This window comes from Hyperoodon ampullatus, assembly GCF_949752795.1.
Source record: "Hyperoodon ampullatus genome assembly, chromosome: 6".
Classification (NCBI taxonomy): Eukaryota; Metazoa; Chordata; class Mammalia; order Artiodactyla; family Ziphiidae; genus Hyperoodon; species Hyperoodon ampullatus.
In genome coordinates this window covers 117,848,696-117,869,061 of record NC_136919.1, presented here as the reverse complement: position 1 = coordinate 117,869,061, position 20,366 = coordinate 117,848,696, and the positions used below count along the sequence as shown (strand labels likewise).

Genomic DNA, 20,366 nt, shown 5'->3' with positions numbered 1-20,366 from the left:
ATCAAAGAGCTCAGACCACCTGTGCAAAGATGGAGAGTCTGTCTGGCTTCCTTCTCAAAGGGCCTCCTGATGCTCTGAGCTGAGGCTGCAAGCTCCCGGCTCCCTCCTGTGTGAGCAGGGGCTGGTGAGGCCACAGACAAAGGGGAAGCCAGTCTCCAGACTATAAATGTTTATCCTGGACATCCTGCTGAGCTAGGAATGAGGGCATGTGGTTCTTAAAAACAAATAAGGCAATAAGCTCACCCCAAATGTACCAATGCGCTGCCCCCCTCTTTGGGTCCTTATGAATGTCCCCTAATACCCTCCCTCCCCAATCTGCTTTATTTCCCCTGCCTCAGCCCTTCACTTACAAAACACGCGTTCGAAGATAAAATTATGCAAAATTTCAAGAGAGTGACCGCAGAGCAGTAAGCGCCAAGCACAGGGCCCTTCTGCACGCAGCGCCGCCGTGTGTCACTGCACTGGTCACACACCACGAGGCTGGCCCCGGTTTCCTCCTACCTCTTGGAAACAGGGGGGCCCTAGTGAAAATGTGCATCACTTTAAGTGCTAAAGGTCTACTGATAACCTCTTCGTTATGCAATTCTGAATGAATATTATGCTCCACTTTTAAATTAATTTTCTATTAAAGTCACATGTCTCCAGATCGCAGAAAAGCCAACCCTGTCTTGCAGACCTCCTGAAAGAAAGCCCCTGTCTTTTTCTTGGTGCTTAAATTGAGGTGCTTACCTTGCAGTTTCATTTCAGCCCCATCCTTTCCCATCTTTGCCCTTAATGTGATGCTCTGTGAATTCTGATACCCGCCTTCCTTCTGTCAGCTTAAATGAAGACAAGGCAGGACCGCTGCATGGGGCAGTGAAAGAGCCAGGCAGGTCCACCTCCTACTCACAGATGGCCTTGAGTTACTTACTTCATCGCTTGAGTTTCCATTTTTCATCTGTGAAAGGGTGATACCCTCTGCCCGTAGGCTTGGGAGGACCACAGGAGAATTGTACGGCCCTTGGCAGTGTCCTAGCATCTACCTCCCCAAGGGCCTCCATCCAACTTGGATGCTATTTCTTCGTGCCACCCCCCTCCCCAAGCCTCTAACAAGTCCCTCCTGCTTCTTGGGCCCGTACAGGGCCTCTGCCCAGGTGGTCTGGGTAGAGAGGGAGGCAGATGCCTTCTGCTGTTTTGTGTAAGGGGGTTGGGGGGTAAGGAGGGGCCAGCAGGGCCTTCAGAGACCGAGCAGCCTGAGCTTCCTTTCACGCTCCGCCACCTTCTCGTGCTTCCTCATCTGAACACGGGCAGAATTCCTACTTCACAACTGTGCTGGGACGAGGAAAGGAAGCCACTTCTAGCAAGAAATGAGAACCGAGTCTGGTATACAGTAGGCGCTTAATAAATGTCATCTCCTGCCCTGCTTCCCCGTGTAGACTTTGGAGTTCAGTATGGGACTGACCTTCCCTGCAGCAGGTATGGAGGACAGAAGACTGGATTGAGGGACAGGTGACCCCATCGCGTCCTTATTTCATGCTTCTGGCATCTCTTGCCTTCTCTGAGCCTCTTGTTTTCACCCTTCGATGAGATTAGGAATACCTACCCTTCCTACCTCCCGAGATTAGTTACAGTGCAAATTAAGGGAGGTAATGGATGTGAAATTTTGTACAGAGATAAAGGGTTATTAACACCAATGCCCAAGGTTTAGGTGACCAGACCTCACACAGAACACTTAGCTTCCTTCCTCCCAACTCATACACACTTCCCCTTCCTCGCTGGCACTGTGGGTGTGCCTGATGTTTTTGGGGAAGACATCCTCGCTGGTCAGTGACATCTGGAGCACCTTGACTTAACCAGCATGTGATCATTTTTTAATGAACATAGAAGACAAGTATGGAACAGGGAGACATCTCAGGGCTGGGGTGTGGGTACGAAGGCTGCAGGAGACGTGTCTATGCGAACCACCTAGCCCAGGGCATGGCCTGAGACAGACATGAACACATTAATCATATATTATGACAAAGTAAGTGTATATTAACACATTCATTAGTATTCAGCAATTAATACTGAATCAGAATCCCAATTAGAATCCATGATTCCTGCCAAGCAGCCTGACTCCCGCCTGGGTGTATGATGGGGAACTCATTACCTTCAAGGTTTATTCCATATTTGTGTGTCTCTGTTAAAAAGTTTGTTCTGTGCCTTCCACCGTTTCGGCAGTATCGCAAGGGGAACTCTGGACCCAAACTGCCTGAGGCCAAAGTCAGCCTCCTCCGTCAACCAGTGTGTGACCTTGTGAGTGACTCCACCTCTGTGTGCCTCAGTTTCCTCATTTGGAATATGAGGATCATAACAACACTTATCTCAGAGGCTTGTTATGGAATTAAGTGTATTAATACGAGAAGCACTTAGAAGAGTGGCTGGCACATAGGACTCAGGAAATGCCAGTTATTAGTGTTACTCTATAGTTTATTTTCCCCTTGTGAAAGTATGAAAGTTGAAGCATAGTTAAAGCACATTAAAAGTAAATACAGCAGGCAGAGAGATAAATGAACTGTTTGCATAAACATGAATTAAGAGAGTCACACTCAAGGAAGAATTGTTCCCTGTTGAGGACAGCAAACATCTGGAAGGAATTAAATGGCGGATGAGAGGGGGTGGGGGTAATGTGAGCTAAGAACACACTGTGACTGTTGGAAGGAGATAATTCAGTTCTCGGCTAGGTAAGTGATCCCAAAAGGGGGAGGCTGCTCTGGGCTTCTAAGGCATGATTGGATGCCTGAAGAGTATTAACCCCTCAAAATAATTTTGTTCTGATTAGCTGGAGTACCTAAAATGCCTGTAACATTCCTTTGAGCTAATGCATTGCCTTGAAACAGCCATTTCTTAAATGCAAATATACTAACATAAAATAACAAGGTATCGTTTTGTATCTGTGAAATTAACAGTATGAAAATTGTAAGAGTACACTGAGGTTTCACTGAAACTGGCACATTTAAAAATCTATAATATACCTATAAATAGGTATAACTTTGGGGGATGCGATTTGGCTGGAATTTTTAAATTCTTTTTCTTTTTCTTTTGTGATTGGGTTGGAATTTTTAAGAGTCATAAAAATGTCTATAACTCTGGCTCTACTAATCCAACTTCTGGGAATTTACTGGTAGGAAAAATTCCAAAAGAAGGAGGGACCTTTCTGTGTTTATTTTCCATGATTGAGAATGGGTAAATTACAAGACATCTCCCTGACAGACTCTTAGGCAGCCATCAAAAGTATAATTATAAATGACAGGTGGGAGAATATTTGTAAAATAATCATTCACAAATTAAAAAAACCCAGAAATCAAATTGTAAAGATTGGGTATGCACATGGATGGAACTAGAAGAAGAAAATGGAAGGAAAACCAGTGGGCTTTGTTGGAGACTGTGGGATGGTGGAAGAATTTTTTCTTTTATTTCAATTTATGTTAATATTGGTTGTGCAATAAACAATCATCAAAGACCCAAATGAACCCTCCTGGAGGGGGTAGCTGATTGTCAGCTTTTACCATACGGGCAAGTTTCAGTCCAGTTTTCTGGACAGAGAGAAGGGGTCTTAAAGCTGGTACGTTCTGAAAGGAGGGGGCTGATGGGCAAGGCCAGGAGCCTCCAAGAGCACAGGGCACCAGTTGGGCGTGGGGACCACCTGAAGAGAGAAGGGGGGGCTGGTGGGAGCTGGCGGAGAGTGAGTTTAAGGGAAATTGCCTCCTTCATGGCATTGCCTCTGGCCGGCCTGAGCTAATGGAGTCTTAAATCAAGTAGTTGCACTGTTACTCTTAGTCACTCACAATGCCAATTTTAAAACCAGAATTAACAAAAGCCACAGTGTTTTACTACTTCTGATAAGCTGCGGTATCTCTTTGAACTTTGGAACATCAAGAGCAGAGACTGCCACTAAAATATTGGGCTTTCTGTTTTCCAACTGCCCTGTCTCTAATACTTGTCAAGCAATCTGGGTCGAATATTGTGGACAAACACATGATCTAATCCTGGACTGCAGTGATTTCTTAGGTAGACAATTCCTGTGGTTACTTGGGCTGTGACGGGTTCATGGATTCATTTCCCCAGAACCTTTACTTGTATTGACAACTCTTTGGCTAATTTTCCAGAGTAGCAGAGTAATGGAGGGCACCACTGGACCAGGAGTCAGGAAGCATGCCATTAGGCAGATCACGAATACTCTCCCGGACTCAGTCTTTTTATCTGTAAATTGGGGAAACTTTTTACAGATGACTGCATAGACCTAAATTCTGTGATGAAAGTCTGAAAAACCCAATTTGGGTCGTATTAGAGGGTCTTATGCCCAGAATGAAGTTGACGATCCTTCTAGCATACTTTGCCCAGTCTTTCCACACCATGGAAAAACCAAATTTAGATCAAGCCGCACCCTGTAAGGGGATGTTGACACACTGAGTATGTGCAAAAGAGGTTAGCCAGGATACATGGAGGCTTAGAAGCTTGTTGTGAGACAGCAGATGAAGGAACTACAGATTTAAACCAGAAACATTGTTACGTAGCAGGGATGTGATAACTGTCTTTGACATGCTGAAGAGCTGTCTTGTGGGAAAAAAAAAAATTCACTTGCTTTATGTGATCTCAGAGGGCAGGATCAGTGGATAGAAATTACAGGGAGGCAACTTTCAAGTCTGGACGGAATGTAGAACTTTTGAACAGTTAGAACTAACTGAAGGTGGAGAGATGGGTATATGCAGAGGCTGGGCATATGCTTTTCTTGGAGATTAAAGGGCTGAGTGAGGGAGAATTTGTTGTTGTTGTTGTTGTTGTTGTTGTTTGGTTTTCGGGGGGTTTTTTTTGGCCATGCCAGGCGGCATGTGGGATCTTAGTTCCCCGACCAGGAATCGAACCCTTGCCCCCTGCAGTGGGAGCACTGGACCACCAGGGAAGTCCCGAGGGAGAATTTGAAGTGGGGTTCCAATGCCCAGCTAGCACTGTGAGCTTCTGAATCTAATCTGAAATGACTTATCTCCTGCAGCGTGGCCACCATCAATGCTGTGCACTTCTGGAAGCATCAGCCCCAGCACCCTCCCAAACTACCTTCCCCTTCCAAATCTTCTCATCGCTTGAACAAGCTGTGTACCAAATTCCACGGCTCGCTCCATTCCAAGATTTCCAAGGCACAACTCCCTCTGTGCCTCGTTTGCCCCCAGCTCCTGCCCTGCCCCCCACCCCCTTCTACTAGTTTCCATTTCTCTGGTTTGCAGAGCAGGGCGGGAGACAGCTGTGCATAGTGAACAGCAAACAAACAAGCATCCCTAGACCTCCCAGGATGCACCAGGGTTTGTAGTGTACCTGAGTGCAGTCCCTGAGCTTCCAGGAGACACCAGATGCTAGCTTAGAATGATTAAGATGCACACCCCTCCCCTTCGTGTTGTGAAATAGCTTTTCTTATAACCAAGAAAAGGAAACCTCGCCAAGAGGAAAGGGTGGGAGATCACTGAGATGGGTTGTTTGCCTGAGGAGGGAAATAGGAGATCTAGAAGTCAGAGGCGGAGAAGGGAGGGTATGGATGTTAAAGCATCTCCACCCACCCAGAGGGAATGGGACCCTGAATTCAGGAGTGGGAATTACCAGTGTTGCCCAGAGCCTGGCTGAGTCTGCTGCTGCCGCGGTCCCTTCAGGCAGTCCCCTAGCAGACTTGTAGGGAAGCATCTGGGTTCCGGAGCAAGCAAGCCCTCTGGGTTGGAATCCTGGCTCCACTTCTTACTTGCTCTTCTGCCTGGGGCAACTCTAACAGCTCTTGCCCTAAAAGGGGATAAATAAGGGTACTTCCCTCCTAAAGTGGAGAGGATGACACACAATACTGTAGGGTGAGCCACGTGGAACCGCTGATGTCTGATCATTTCCAAAATATAAAAAAGACAATGTCGGGGCTTCCCTGGTGGCGCAGTGGTTGAGAGTCCGCCTGCCGATGCCGGGGACACGGGTTCGTGCCCCGGTCCGGGAAGATCCCACATGCCGCGGAGCGGCTGGGCCCGTGAGCCATGGTCGCTGAGCCTGCGTGTCCGGAGCCTGTGCTCCGCAACGGGAGAGGCCACAACAGTGAGAGGCCCGCGTACCGCAAAAAAAAAAAAAAAAAAAAGACAATGTCTTATGGATCAACCTCATCCATAATGAGTCCCCGGTTCCCAAACATCCGCACCTTAGAATTATCTTGGGCTCTTTTTAAAATTCCAAAGCCCGGGTCACCTCCCAGACCCATCCAATCACAATTTCGACAGGTGGGATGCCTGGCCAGGTGATTCTCACGGGCAGACACGTTTGGGGACCACTGGCTGAGCACAGTGCCGGGGATGTACTGAGGCGCTCAGCCATGGCCACCTCTGATTTCCCTTCATCTGTCGTTTATTGAGCACCTCCGGCCTGCCGGGCTCTGTCCGGGCCTGCCTCTTGGGCCCCGGGGGCCTCCGCAGCCGCCTCATCTCTCCCCCCACCCCCACCCCTCCTCCTCCTCCGCAGTGTCCAGGCCCCGGAGCTCCCCGGACGACCTGAAGGCGCTGACTCGGAACGTGAACCGACTCAACGAGAGCTTCCGGGACTTGCAGCTGCGGCTGTTGCAGGCTCCGCTGCAGGCCGAGCTGAGCGAGCAGGTGTGGAAGGCGCAGGACGCTCTGCAGAACCAGTCGGACTCGCTGCTGGCGCTGGCGGGCGCGGTGCAGCGGCTGGAGGGCGCGCTGTGGGGACTCCAGGCGCAGGCGACGCAGAGCGAGCAGGCGGTGGCCCTGCTGCGCGACCGCACGGCCCAGCAGAGCGACGCGGCGCAGCTGGAACTCTACCAGCTGCAGGTGGAGAGCAACCGCAGCCAGCTCCTGCTGCGGCGCCACGCCGGCCTGCTGGACGGGCTGGCGCGCCGGGTGGGCGCCCTGGGCGACGAGCTGGCCGACGTGGGCGGCGCCCTGCGCGGCCTCAACCTCAGCCTGTCCTACGACGTGGCCCTGCAGGGCACGCGGCTGCGGGACCTGCAGGTGCTGGTGAGCAACGCCAGCGAGGACGCGCGTCGCATGCGCCTCGTGCACCGGAGCCTGGAGCTGCAGCTCAAGCAGGAGCTGGCCGTGCTCAACAGCGTCACCGAGGACCTGCGCCTCAAGGACTGGGAGCACTCCATCGCGCTGCGCAACATGTCCCTGGCCAAAGGTACCTCCGACCGCCCGGGACCCCGGGGGCTGCTTGGGCCCTTCTGCTCAGGCCTTCTTCCCGCACCTGCCTCCCCAGGGTCCGGGAGTCCCCCTCCCTCCCCGAACCCGCTCCCCTTTCATGAAGTCTTGCCCTCCAGGACCCTGGAGTGTTCTGCCCAAACGGACTGTGCCCATTTCCAGGCCCGCACAGGATAAACCTCCTCCCTGCTGCCCCCCGCCCCAGACAGTGCACTCTGTCTGCACCCCTAGGCGTGAGAATGGCCAAGATGGCTCCTGGGGACCTGGGTGGTCAGAGCTTGGATGTGCCAGCCGGAGCCTCCAAGAGTCTGGGGCTGGGGAGGAAAGCTGGGGCTCAGGCCAGACAGGGAGGCGCTCCCCCAGTGTCCTGGTCCTTGCATATGGTGTTCCATGCTGTTGGGCTGTGCCCGGCAGGCCTACAAGGCCTGCACTTGCCCAGCTTTAAAACAGAAGAAAGAGCCTGCAGTCAGCAACAGAGACCTCAGTGGTTTAATGGATTGGGGAGTTTACACGTCTGAAGCAAGGTCCTGGAGTGACACCCCACCGTGTGCGTCGGATGGGCGGGCAGGACAAGGCGGCAGTCTTCTCTGTGGGGCGGGGTGGCGGGGGGAGATTGCCAGTTGGGAATTGATGTCAGGTGGGCTCATCGGTTACCAGGGAAACCAGCAGAGGGTCACGCCCCTCAAGGCCCCTTTGATAAGAACAGTCATTAGCTGGGGCGGAGGCAAGTATGTAGGAGGATGAGTCACGTGATTAGGGTGTAGGTGAAGCAGACACTCGCTGGGCAGGGGATGGTCAGAGAACAAGAGAACAGCCATCTTGGGCGGCCTGACCGTATACATGGTGGAGCTACAAAAAGTTGGAAAATTCCACATTTGAACCTGGCCTTCCAGGCTGTTATAAAGCTATATTTATCCAGGTAGAAGAACATGTTTTATTTTCTTTAACAATGTGTTGGCTTCATTTATCACTCTTGAATATAATGGCAAAAATGCACGGGCCTCCATTCGTACTCTCGCTCGGGGTCCACAAACATCAGCACCTTTCCAGCCAACCTTCCTCTCTTGCACCCCTGACTGACCACTCCCCCGCTTCCCTCTCCCCCATTCCTTCCTGCTGCTGTCTGCCCTGCATGTCACTGTCAGAGTGTTCGAGAAATGTACTCTTCCTGCATGACCCCCTGCTCAGAACCCAGGTCTGCGAGGTTCACCAAAAACTCCTCAGGCTGACAGTGGACAATGAGAATACCATTTTGAACAACAACTATGTCAGGTACCGTGCCAAGTGTATCTCACAGGGTGTCTTTTGAACACAGCCATGAATGTGCTGAGATTCAGGAAGCTGCCCACAGTTGCAGGCTAGGAGGTGATGGGGCCAGGACTTGAACCCTAGCTCTTCTGATCCCAGAGCTGATGTGCCTTCCATCACAGCCCTGGCCCCAGCCTGTCTTTCCTGCCTTCTCCTCTAACTGGTCCCCTGTACCAGGGGTTACAAACAGAACTGTCTGCAGGGGCCAGTCGAGCAATGTCAATGCCTAAAATGACTTTGGTGTCAGGGGAGTAGCAGGGGCTATGGCAGGTCCAGCCCGTTTTGGCCTTGCATTGATAAGGTCTTCCCATCTGTTCCAGAGAAACTGGAAACATAGAATGTTCTAGAAACTTTTAATTATTTAACTCTGTGGGCCAAATACAACACATCTGTGGGTCGTACATGGTCCACAGACGGCCATCTTGCATCCCCTGCCCTATGTGAAGCATCCAGTCCAGTGGGACACGTCTTGTCCCTGCCCCAGAGACACAGCCCACCTTTCCCACTGCCTTAGCTTTACTCCAGCGGTTCCTTCCACTGCAAACCCCCCTTCTTCCTCCTCGTGATCCAAATCCCACTGATCCTTCCCATCTCAGTCAAACCCACCTCCTCCAGGAGCCCGCTGGCCTCTGTAACTCACCGAAGTCTCCCTTCTCTGGGATTCTGTATTTATCAGAGCAGAAGGTAGTCATGATGGAGACTTATATTTGCATGGAACTTTCCAGATCCAGTTAATAATAATAGAACATTATTTTGTTTTAAAGTGGGTCCCCATCACCAGCTATGAGCTTGGTTGAAGGCAGGTTTCGCTATGGAGAGCGGGTAGGATTCCTGCAGAAAAGCAACTGAGGCTGCAGGAGAAAATACCAGGCTTACTCCAGGACACACAGTTAGAAATGATCCAACCCAGGGCTTTTGTATTCAACAGCTTTAATAAGGTGTAATTTACATGCCGTTGGATTCACCCATTTTAAATGTGCCATTCAGTCACCAGCCCACGACTTTCAGCTCAACGCCAGTGCTCAATCTGTCACAGCCAGTCACCCTCAGCTGTGTCCCCCAGCACCTAACAGTGTGATACATGTGACTGGAACTCGAGGAATGTTTGTGGAACAGCTGTTACATCTTTTGAACCCGTGCCATCAGAGGATCAGTTTTCTTGTCCTGGGTCCCTTTGGTTTCATGTCTCAGAAATCAAAGGAGAGTAGGCGGTAGCATGTCTTCTTCCAAATCCGCACCCCTGGGGTCTTAGCTTTTCCCATCTTTTCATTTCCTTGACCTCCCCAGTCTGTTCAGTACTCAATAATAGCAGCGACACCGAATCATAACCTACCACGAGCCAGACATTTTGTCAACATTTATTCTCTAAGTAGACATTAAAGGGTGCTAATCCTCACATCCTGCAAAAAAGGTATTACTGAACCCATGTTATAGCTGAGAAACTCGAATAACTTTCCCAGTGTTTCTGATACAGTTGGCAAGTGACAAAGCCAAGATTTAAAGTGGGTCTTTCTGGCTCAGAAACCATGTTTTTTCACTGACCGTGGTGCTTTCTGGGGTGGAGAGAGACCAGCTAGCAGCCATGAAGTGAGAAGGGAGCATGGTCCCTCGGGTCTATTCCCGTATTTGGGGGGTAGGCCCTACCACGTGCTCCTCCTTCCTTCTTCTTCTGGTCAACAGACATCACCAGGCTTCCTGCTGGTGCAGCCTCTTTGGCCTCAGCGAACATTTCACATCCTGATTCTTTAATTTCTGAGTCCCTCTCCTTGGCTCGGGCTGAAGCGGCTCTGGGTCATGCATTTGCCATGGTTCTTCTGGTGGAATCCTCTAAGCAGTCTTTCTTTGGTTCTGAAACTAAGTTTCACACTTGGTTCCTTTGAACTGAAGTTTCATCTCGGTTCTGCCCAGACCTGCCTTCCAGTCTTCCAGCTTGGCATTATTGATGGGTTGCTGGCTCTTCAGAGGTGAACACCATTCGGCCCCTATATCTCCCAGGACCACCACTGTGGCTTGTGTTTCCCCTTCCCACCTCCCTCTCTCATGGTGGTTAGGGACCCAACTGGTATGATTAAAGAGAGTTCTGTTTGGTATATCTGAATGTAATTACCATTCAACTTCAACAGCACAAAACTCTACCCTGGCTTTTAGATAAGGGATGTTTCACCAGATAAGCTTTCCTGCATTTTTACACTGCTGTCTGAGGGGCCTTTCTTTACTAGTTTTGTTCAGTTCCTCTCTTAGTCTTTAAACACACACACACACACACACACACACATGCCCTTTGCCCTTTCCTGGCTCAGAATCCACAAATACCCCACTATGTATATTTTTCAAATATGAGCTTGTTTATGTTATTCTTGAGCTTGACCCCAAACGGTTTCATTCTCTCACTTTATTACACAGTTTTCTATGAGTTTTGTCTCTGGGTTCGTCTTTTGTGTACATTCACAGTGGGGCTTTCTGTTTTCTGCTTTGGATTTTCAGCATTTATCAAGTCTGTTGAAATCTCTCTGTGGCTCTGAAAGAAGCAGAGAACTTAGATGATCAGACAGGCGAGGCATCCCAGGAGGGGGAAAGCTAACCAGAGAGGGGAGGCATCCCAGGAGGGGGCAGTGTGTGAGCATAGGCCTGAAGGCAAGACTCCCCAGCCACATGCATGCAGGTGGCTCAATTCGCTACATGGGTGTTTATAGATTCACAGAAGGTTAGAGTGACAATAGGGCTCTGAAATCACCTAGTCCACTCCCCTCATTTTGTAGTTGAGGCCCTTGAGGCTCAGAGAGGGGAAATGATTTGCCTACATCAAATCCCCAGCCAGTGCCTCGGCTGGGCTAGAAGATTCATCTCTCAATTCATGAAAGCAAATTGACAAAGCAAACTTATCTGTGGGCTGCTGTTTCGAGAAAAAACACCATCTAGTAGAGTAGAGAGTCCCACTCAACAAATGTTCATAATGGGAATGGGGTCTCGGGTTCCAGGCTGGAACGGTGGGCCCTGGTCTCTGGTGCACAGGGATGTGCATCCCTGAAGGTGGTGGGCATCTCTGTGAACAGAGGTGTTTCTATCCCACCACGGGCTAGGAAGCATGGACTGGTGGGGCCCTCCCCAACCCCGGGGCAGGCTGCAGGGGCTCTGCTGGGAGGGGAATGGAGCGCCTGCTGTGAAAATTAGCAGTTGCTCCCAGCCTTGCCCACCAGCCCTCTGCCTGAGGCTCAGAAGAAGGCTGGCTTTGCAGGCTGGGCCACGGCCCCATGCACACCCTCAGGGTCCCAGAGAGGATGCATGAAATGAAGTGAGAGAGCTCTTGATACAGTAAACGTCCTAGCGCTGAGAATGCAGAGCCCCAGTGACATCAGGGCAATGGGAGCAGGGACCGACCTCTGGCAGCCGCCCCAGGATTAGCGTGGTTCTGCAGTGGTGTTTACATTACGAGCTTGGTCACCGTTCTGCTGGCTTCGGGCCCGAGGCATCAGCTGTCATGATCATTTGTTCTTGGCAGGGCACTGTCTAGATTCCAGCACACATGAGTCCCCCACCCCGTCTCTCGTTCCAGGATCCGGGAAGGGAGAACGGATTGCTTTTCCCTCCCCATTGGCTGGTCCCCAGAAGAATCCTGGTGTTTCTCCCAAATGCTCAGTCCCAAATCCTTTGTTCTGTGCTGGAGATGCTTCCAGCTGGAGCGGCTCACGGCAGCCCAGCGAGGGCAGAGCTGTGCTGGGGGCGGCATGGGGGGTGGGCTAGACCAGTGGACAGGCTCTGAGGGGGGCCCGGGCCCAGGGCCAGGAGGTTCCCTCCCCACCTCCTCTCACTCCCAGTGCCCCCTGTGGGAGGTGGCAGGAGAGAGGGGCTGGCACCCAGGACCGGAAGCCCAGTGGAGGGGCTCTGGACTGTTTCCACAGTTGAGGAGAAGTGGACTCTGCTCTCCTTGTCCCAGCCCACCTCTGCCCTGGCCTGCTGCAGTGATGGAAAAGGTGAGACATGATAGCGTAAGCTGAGAAGCTTAAAAGCTCATCCGAATATTACTCAGTCATCAAAAAGATGAAATAATGCCATTTGCAGCAACATGGATGGACCTCGAGATGATCATACTAAGTGAAGTAAGTCAGACAAATACCATAAGATATCACTTATATGTGGAATCTGAAATATGATACAAATCAACATATCTGTGAAACAAAGCCAGACTCACAGTTGTAGAGAACACACTTGTGGTTGCCAAGAGGGGGATGTGGGAGGGATGGAGTTTGGGATTAGCAGAGGCAAACTATTATATTTAGGATGGAAAAACATTAAGGTTCTACTGTATAGCACAGGGAGCTATATTCAATATCCTGTGATAAGCCATATATGAAAAAGAGTATATATATATATATATATATATATATATATATATATATATATATGAGTGAGTCACTTTGCTGTACAGAAGAAATTAACACAACATTGTAAATCAACTATGCTTTAATAAAAAATTTTTAAAAAATGCTCATCTGGGGACCACTGGGACCACTGACACCATAACAGCTTCCATGACTGCCCAGAAGTCATTCCTTGAAATCTCTCCTGTGTGCCAGGTGCTGTGTGAGGCCCAGGGCCACAGAGAGTGGGGCTCCAGCCCTTTAGATAGGCCTGTCCTCCTTGGGAACCACAGTCCAAGGGGAGTGACAGTGGCTGGCGTGTGGGCACAGGGTGGCCTGACCAGGCTCTGGTGCTCCCCTGAGCAGTTTGTACATGGTGATGCCTGAGAGTCCTTCCAGTTCTGAGATCTGGGGGTTCTGCCCTGGTGCCCTCGGAGATGGGAGGGATGAGTGTGAAGATGAGCTTCAGGGCTGAGAGTGATGGGACTCTTAGAAAGGAAAAGATTTGGCTAGTATTTGGGGATGCCATGAGGAGAACGTTTTTGCTGAGGTGGAAGAGAGTTTGCGTCGAGAAGCATCAGGCTGTGAGTTTGCAGAAGAAGGAGTCAGGTTAGGAATGATTTTCAGGGGGTCCCCAACAGAGGGGGCTGCCCATCATGGTGTGAGGGGCCTCCAAGGGCTCTGAGTTCACTTGATTCTGATGAGATTAATCAGACAGCAACAGTGGGCTGGAGAGAGAGGCTGGAGCCAAGGAGGGAGGCTGGGAGGACCCCAGTGAGTGAGGCAGTGGGGAAGGAGTTAGACACATGACATGGAAATCACCTGGATGACAGCCTTGAAGGGGGCTGGGCAGAGGAAAAGGAGGAGTCCAAGAAAGCTCCAGATTGTTAACCTGGATTCCTGAGAAAATGACAAAAAGTCAGACCCCAAGAGTGCATCACCCATGGGCAGTACTGGTTTAAAGAAGCACTTGATCCTCAGAGCTCCAGACAGCATGGCCCCATGAGACTCAGACTGGCTGCATTCCAGGCTCTTCTGAGTCAGCCAGGCCAGTACCACCTGAGGACATGACTAAGGCTTAGAAATCAGCACCCACCTTAACTGTGTACCCCAGCTTCTTCCCAGTTAATCTCTAGCAAAGGCCTTCACTAACCACTTAGTTATGTCTTAAGAACTCTCCATGGGTAGGATGTTTTTTGGATCTGGCTCTCCCTGAATTGGAAGGGTGATTTCAGAGCCTGGAATAACCATCTCCAAATAGATCTGAGGAAGCATTACAAAAAGTGAGGTACAGATGGTCAGGGATGGCCTTGCCACTCAAAGCTTCCCAAGCCTGTTTATATCTACCATGTCACTGAATTCGCTTCTTCCTCACCACAAACGCCAGAGGAAGGGATTTTTACTTAGATTTTATGGAACCGGGACCTGAACCTAAGATCTTGAATATCCATCCTCAAACCTCACCTTCCAAATGATCTCTGCCACCTTGATGCCTTACCATCAGGGTCAGGCCACTGGGCAGCATCCTCTCTTTGCCAGAATTACTCCCGGGAAGGTCCATATGTTGGGTCACACCCACATCAGAGCAAATAAAACAAATGGAGGGCATGGTCCATGGTATCCTTGACCTGCTTGATTCCCGGAGTGCTGGGTTACCCATGGGGAGGCCTAGAGGGAGCAGAGAAGAGTGAAAAGGGATGGAGTGGACTGGGGGGAGGGGGAGGGTGACAGCCCAGTGACAGCCCATGACGTACAGAGATCCAGGAACCGCTCTCAGCTCCCTTTGCTGCAGCTTTGACCTGGCCAGGAGATAGTCGGAATGGGCACTGTTAAAGCTCATTTGCTTCTGTACTCTATCTTTCTTTGCCGTATAGTCTTAGGCGTGTTCCCAGCAGTTCCTGTGGTCCAAAAACCGAGGTCAACATGGCCAGTCTTACTTTGCTTTTCTTCCTAGAAAAGAGGAAGATGACTACAAACCCCAGTCCTCCTTAAATGATTTGTGTAACTCACAAGTCATTGTGTAACGATGTGTGCATTTTTCAATTGTTGATTACTTTTTTCCCTCTGCACGTGCCATTGAATTCTTAAACAGCTGTCAGCTTTGGTTAGGGTCTGCAGACAGTGTCAACTTTGGGAATGTATCTGTACATCCTGATCTTGGCCACCTGGCTGTTTCATGTGTATTAACACCCTCTGATCTCATATACTCATTCATTCATCAAATATTTATTGTGCAAGACATGACTGCTCTGCTGCGAGTATACGTGTTTTGGTTTCCTAGGGCTGCCATAACAAAGCACCACAAGCTGAGTGGCTTAAAACAACAGACATGTATTCTCTCACAGTTCTGGAGGCCAGAAGTCTGAAATCAAGGTGTCCACAGGGCCTTACTCTCTCTAAAAGGTCTAGGGGAGGATCCTTCTTGGCCTCTTTCTAACTTCTAATGTTGCCAGCCATCCTTGGCGTTCCTTGGCCTGTAGACACATCACTCCAGTCTCAGCCTCCATGGTAACCTGGCCTTCTGCCCAACTGTCTCTGTTTTCTCTTTTTATAAGGATGCCAGTCATTGGGTAAGGACCCACCCTACTGCAGTCTGACCTCATCTTAACTAATTACATCTGCAAAGATGCTGTTTTCAAAGAAAGTCGGATTCTGAGGTTCCAGGTGGACGTGAACTTGGAGGGGACCCACTTCCACCCAACGCAATACAGTTTGGGCATTTTCCTTGGTCCTCTTTTTTCTCTCATCCAGCAGCCAGAGCAGGGCAATTTAGAGTCTGGATCTTCACAGCCAGTACGAGGATGTCAAGGATGTGGTCTTGTCTCAGGGAGCTGGCCATTTTCTTAGGAAAAAGAGAACACGTACTCCTGTGACTGTAAGACCAGGCAGTGTGAGATAAGCGTTAAGTGGCACCAAAGACGTGCATTCAAACAGGCCATGCCCACTTGCAGCAGGAATGATAGATCAGAGAAGGTTTGGCCAAGAAGGTGGTCATGAGCATCCTTGGGGAGCAGGTAGCCATAGGAGATTGGCAAGCAGGCCCCCCCTGGCTCGCCAGTCTGGGAACAGCAGGCTGCCGTGCGGGAAGGTTCGGGTGCGGTCTGGGAATGGCAGGAGGTCTACATGAGGAGCAAGGCAGGGTGGGCGGGGCCAGGCAGACCTGAGTTGAAACCACGGCTCCCTCACTCGCTAGTTGGCTGTGTAGTCTCAACACCCAGCATAGGGGGCCTGAATCTGATCACACAAGCTAGAATCCCTGCCATGATGCTGGACCCTCGCTCTGGAAGGAAGCCCCGCTAAGGAGCAATTAGAAACCTCTTCTTCCATCCAGGTGCTCAAGCCAGAGATCTGAACCTGATCCTGGCCGCCTCCCCTGCCTTCACCTAGTTTAGCCAATGTCTGTCTCTTCTACTTCCTAACAGCCACTCACATCCCTGCCCACGGCTACTTCCCTAACACAGGGCTCCGCCACCTCTCACCTGGGGTGCAGCCTCCTCCTTGACCTCCCTGCCTCTGCTTTCCCTCTGTTCCAATCCCTTTCCAACACTGCAGCCTGAGCAGTCTTCCTCGTGTGCAGATATGACCACACTCTTCTCTCAGGCCCCTTCTGTGGCTTCTGGTGCCCCCAGGGTCAAATTCAACACACTTACACCAGGCCTCCAGGACCCTCCACTTTCTCACCCTTCTTATCCCATCATGGGACCCCCACCCCCAGTTTCTAATCCCATCATGACTCACAGATCTCTTTCTTATCTTTAAGCTCTTATAGGGATTGTTCCCTCCGCCTGCAACTTTCCCCTTTTCCTCTTAGTTAAGGCTGTTATAACAATACCACAGACTGGGTGGCTTACACAGCATTCCTTTCTCACAGTTCTGGAAGCTAGAAGTCTGAGATCAGGGTTGGGTTCAGAGGAGAGCCTTCTTCCTGGCTGCAGATGGCTGTCTTCTTGCCGTGCCCCCCTATGGCAGAGAAAGCATGCTCATCGGTGCCAGCGTGAGCAAGGGAGGAAGGGAGAATGCTCTCTGGGGTCTCTTCTTATAAGGGCGCTAATCCCATCATGGGGGCCCCACTCTCATGACCTCATCTAAACCTAATCATCTCCCAAAAAGGCCCTGTCTCCAGATACCAGCACATTGGACGTTAGGGCTTCAACATATGCATTTGGTGTTGGGTTAGGGGAGCCACAGACATTCAGTCCATAACACACTCCCACTCCTCTCTTTCCTTAGCCACCTTCTGTTCCTCCTTGCAATTTCACTTTGGATGTTACTTCTTCCGGGAAGCTTTCCCTGATTCCTACCTCCCCAGTGCAAACACACATACACACACGCACGCACACACACACACACGCACACACACGGCTGGACTAGATGGAGCCCTGTGTGCATCCAAAGCATAATGCTGACCCTTCCTCTTTTTAGGAGGGAGTTTCCTCTGCAGGTGACCTACTCCAGAAAGCCATCCTCTAACCTTAGTGCTGTTTGTAACCCTTTCAGGACCACCGGGCCCCAAAGGCGATCAGGGGGATGACGGGAGAGAAGGCAAGCCTGGAATCCCTGGATTACCTGGACTTCGAGGTAATGGGGAGGCCCCTGGGAGGGAACTGGACATACCAGGAAGGGAAGGGGCTCTGCTATCCATCCCTGACCCTCTATTTTCTCTTTGGTATCAGTGATGGGGCTCCTGGGACAGTGCCCAGTCAACTCAGCTTCAGATGCTCTGTTCTGTTAAAGCTTCAGATGCCCTGTTCTGTTAAAGCTTCAGATGCCCTGTTCTGTTAAGAGACTAAGAGGTTATTGGTATAACTATAGGATGGAGCAAATCCTTTTGCATAGAGAGTACCAGGACCTGAAGGAAAAGGGAACACACGAGGCTCACAACTCCTTGAAGCCATTTCCCACCCCAGCAGTCAGGGTCCCTGTGACCAGGGCCACTGGAAGGTATTGAGGGTGTCCCCTGATCCACAACAACCCATCAAGTATGCTGTGTCCCCTCAGTGTTTCCTGAGTCCCCAGCACCTGACCCCCTACCTCCTGTGGAACCTGCCCCGGTCAGTAGATACCTGCCCTCTCATGCCCTCTCCACCCTGCTACATGCACTAGTGACAGCCTGGAGGGTCCAGTAGCTGGTGGGGAGGGTACTTTGAGGCCTTCTGGAAAGAGTCTGTTCGTCTTAAATGCCTCATCTCAGGAGTTCCCGTTCTGTTACTTTACCACATTTTGCATCCCAGCCTGTCCATTCCCGAGCCTCTGCTGTGAGCAACGTTTTTCTAAGGGAGTGTAGAGTCTTCTAAGTGATGTAAGAAGAGGGGAGGTTTATCAGGGGAAAGGTGTCGGCTTATTTATGTCAGGAATTATACCTCCAAACCACCCCCTTCCTAAATCTCTAAGGAGGCTGAGAACAGGAGAAGAGGCTGGTGGAGGCAGAACCCACGGCCTGGCCTCCACCTCTGGCCTCCGCTCCTGGCCTCCACCTCTCAGCACAGCTCCCTAAACTCAGAATCAAGGAGGCCCAGGGGCTCCCAGAGCTGTGGAACCTCCTTTTCTGCCTTAGTCAATGACGGGATGCAGGATCCCTGGGCATATCCTGCAGGAGACACAGAATGCCGTGGCAGCAGGGCTGTTGGGCTCCAGGAATGCTGCGTTAGGGAAAAAAAATAAATCAAGCCCTCGTCTGAGGTGCTACCACCCTCTTGGGGCCCCCATCCTCTTCCAGCCGTTTGATGTTTACGGCGGAGGAATCATAAGTGCGAGACAGATTTCTCCGTGTCACGGAAAAGGCCAAAGGAAACCAACTAACATTGGAAGCAGGAGTACAATTAATTAGTTAATTAGAGTGCCCTGCTTTGCAGAGATAACTGTGGGCTTAGGTCAGACCTCCAGGGCCGAGGCCTCACTGGGCGAAACCACTTGTTTACTCTGGCTTTCCATGGTGACGTGCAACCAGTGCCACGGGGCCTTGTGGCCAGGAGCCCTGGGGACTGATGTGACAGCAGCCTGTCTGCCCCAGTTACTGAGCTTGCAGACTTCCTGCCTCCTCCTCAGCCTACCTTCCCCTTCTCTACACTTCCCTGTGTTTACCACAAGGAAGGGACCTTTCTGGTTTTTTCTTACATAGCATGGGGAGTGATTTAATCTTCCTCCTACCCCAAGTACCAGTAAGCCCTTTTCATCCAGCTGAGATGAAGCCAACCAAGCAGGGATAGGACCCTGCCTCCAGCGCTCTCTGCTGTGTGACCATGGGCAGGTTACCTAACCTCTCTGGGCCTCAGTTTTCTCATTGGTAACACAGGTGAAATAATACCTCAGTTTATGGGGAGGATTAAATAAGATACTTAATGGAAAGCGCCCAGAACAGTGCCTGCCACGTTCAAAAGGCTCCAAAAAATTTTGCAAGTCTAAATCTCTAGCAAAGCTAGAGGTATAGAGACACCTCCCAAATGAGCTTGGCACTTCCACCGTCACTCACAATAGAATTGGACCTTTCGGGAGGAGGGGTTCGGCCTCACTGGATAAAAGGTGCTGACGGGGAGGGTTTGTGCTGACCTTTTGGACACTGTCTTTGTAGCATCTTTAACTGAGAAGAATCAGGAAGCAGGGACAGCAGGAGGATGCATGGTTGAGGTCTGTGGCTGAGCTAGACAATGGCCTCTGGGGGCCCTTCCAGTTCTGAGTCTGAGGCTCCAAAACTTTCTTGTCTCCCCAGGTCTGCCAGGGGAGAGAGGGACCCCGGGACTGCCCGGCCCCAAGGGCGACGAGGGGAAGCTGGGAGCCATGGGACCGATGGGCATGCGTGGGTTCAAAGGTAACAACGCATCTCAGCTCACCCTCGCTCACCGCCAGCCCCTGTGCACCAATGTGGGCACTGGAGTGTGGACCGGGTTCAAATTCTAGTTCTTCCACTGACAAGCTGAGTGACCTTGAGCAAGTCACTGAATCTCATTAGGCATCAGTTTGTTTTCTTTTCTTTTTTTTTTTTTTTCTTTTTTTGGCCGCACCACAGGGCTTGCGGGATCTTAGCTCCCCCGACCAGGGATGGAACTCACACCCCCTGCAGTGGAAGCGCGTGTCCTAACCACCGGACTGCCCAGGGACTTCCCATTAAGCATCAGTTTCCTCATCCCCAAACTAACGAGCCGCGTGATACCATATTTCACAGGCCTGTCACGAGGATTACGTGGAACGTATATGAGTGAAAACACGGTAAACTCCAAAGCGCTGTAGAAATGCAAGGGAGTGTTACTATTGGTTGCAGCTCGGTGATGTAACCAGAGGAAGGCAGGCCAGGAGAGCGGGCTTGCAGGAGAAACACAGACCCAGGATGGCACCCTCCCCCCAGTACGGCCACATTCCTCACAGCCCCTCATATTCTTTTTATTCCCCCAATATTTAAAACATTAGGGGTTTCCCTGGTGGCGCAGTGGTTGAGAGTCCGCCTGCCGATGCAGGGGACACGGGTTCGTGCCCCGGTCTGGGAGGATCCCACATGCCGCGGAGCGGCTGGGCCCAT

General features: G+C 50.9%; 1 protein-coding gene across 2 annotated transcripts in view; it reads left to right on the top strand.

Annotated features, from left to right (window-relative positions):
* SCARA5 (scavenger receptor class A member 5) overlaps positions 1 to 20,366 on the top strand; it is a gene marked incomplete at its 5' end in the record, with an annotated part of 114,400 nt that overhangs the window by 57,638 nt on the left and 36,396 nt on the right. For both annotated transcript variants that reach the window (XM_079706006.1, XM_079706005.1), the window contains 3 exons: positions 6,496 to 7,170; positions 17,354 to 17,434; positions 19,563 to 19,661. In XM_079706006.1, the coding sequence (XP_079562132.1) occupies positions 6,496 to 7,170; positions 17,354 to 17,434; positions 19,563 to 19,661 (855 nt within the window). The remainder of the gene's footprint in view (positions 1 to 6,495; positions 7,171 to 17,353; positions 17,435 to 19,562; positions 19,662 to 20,366) is intronic.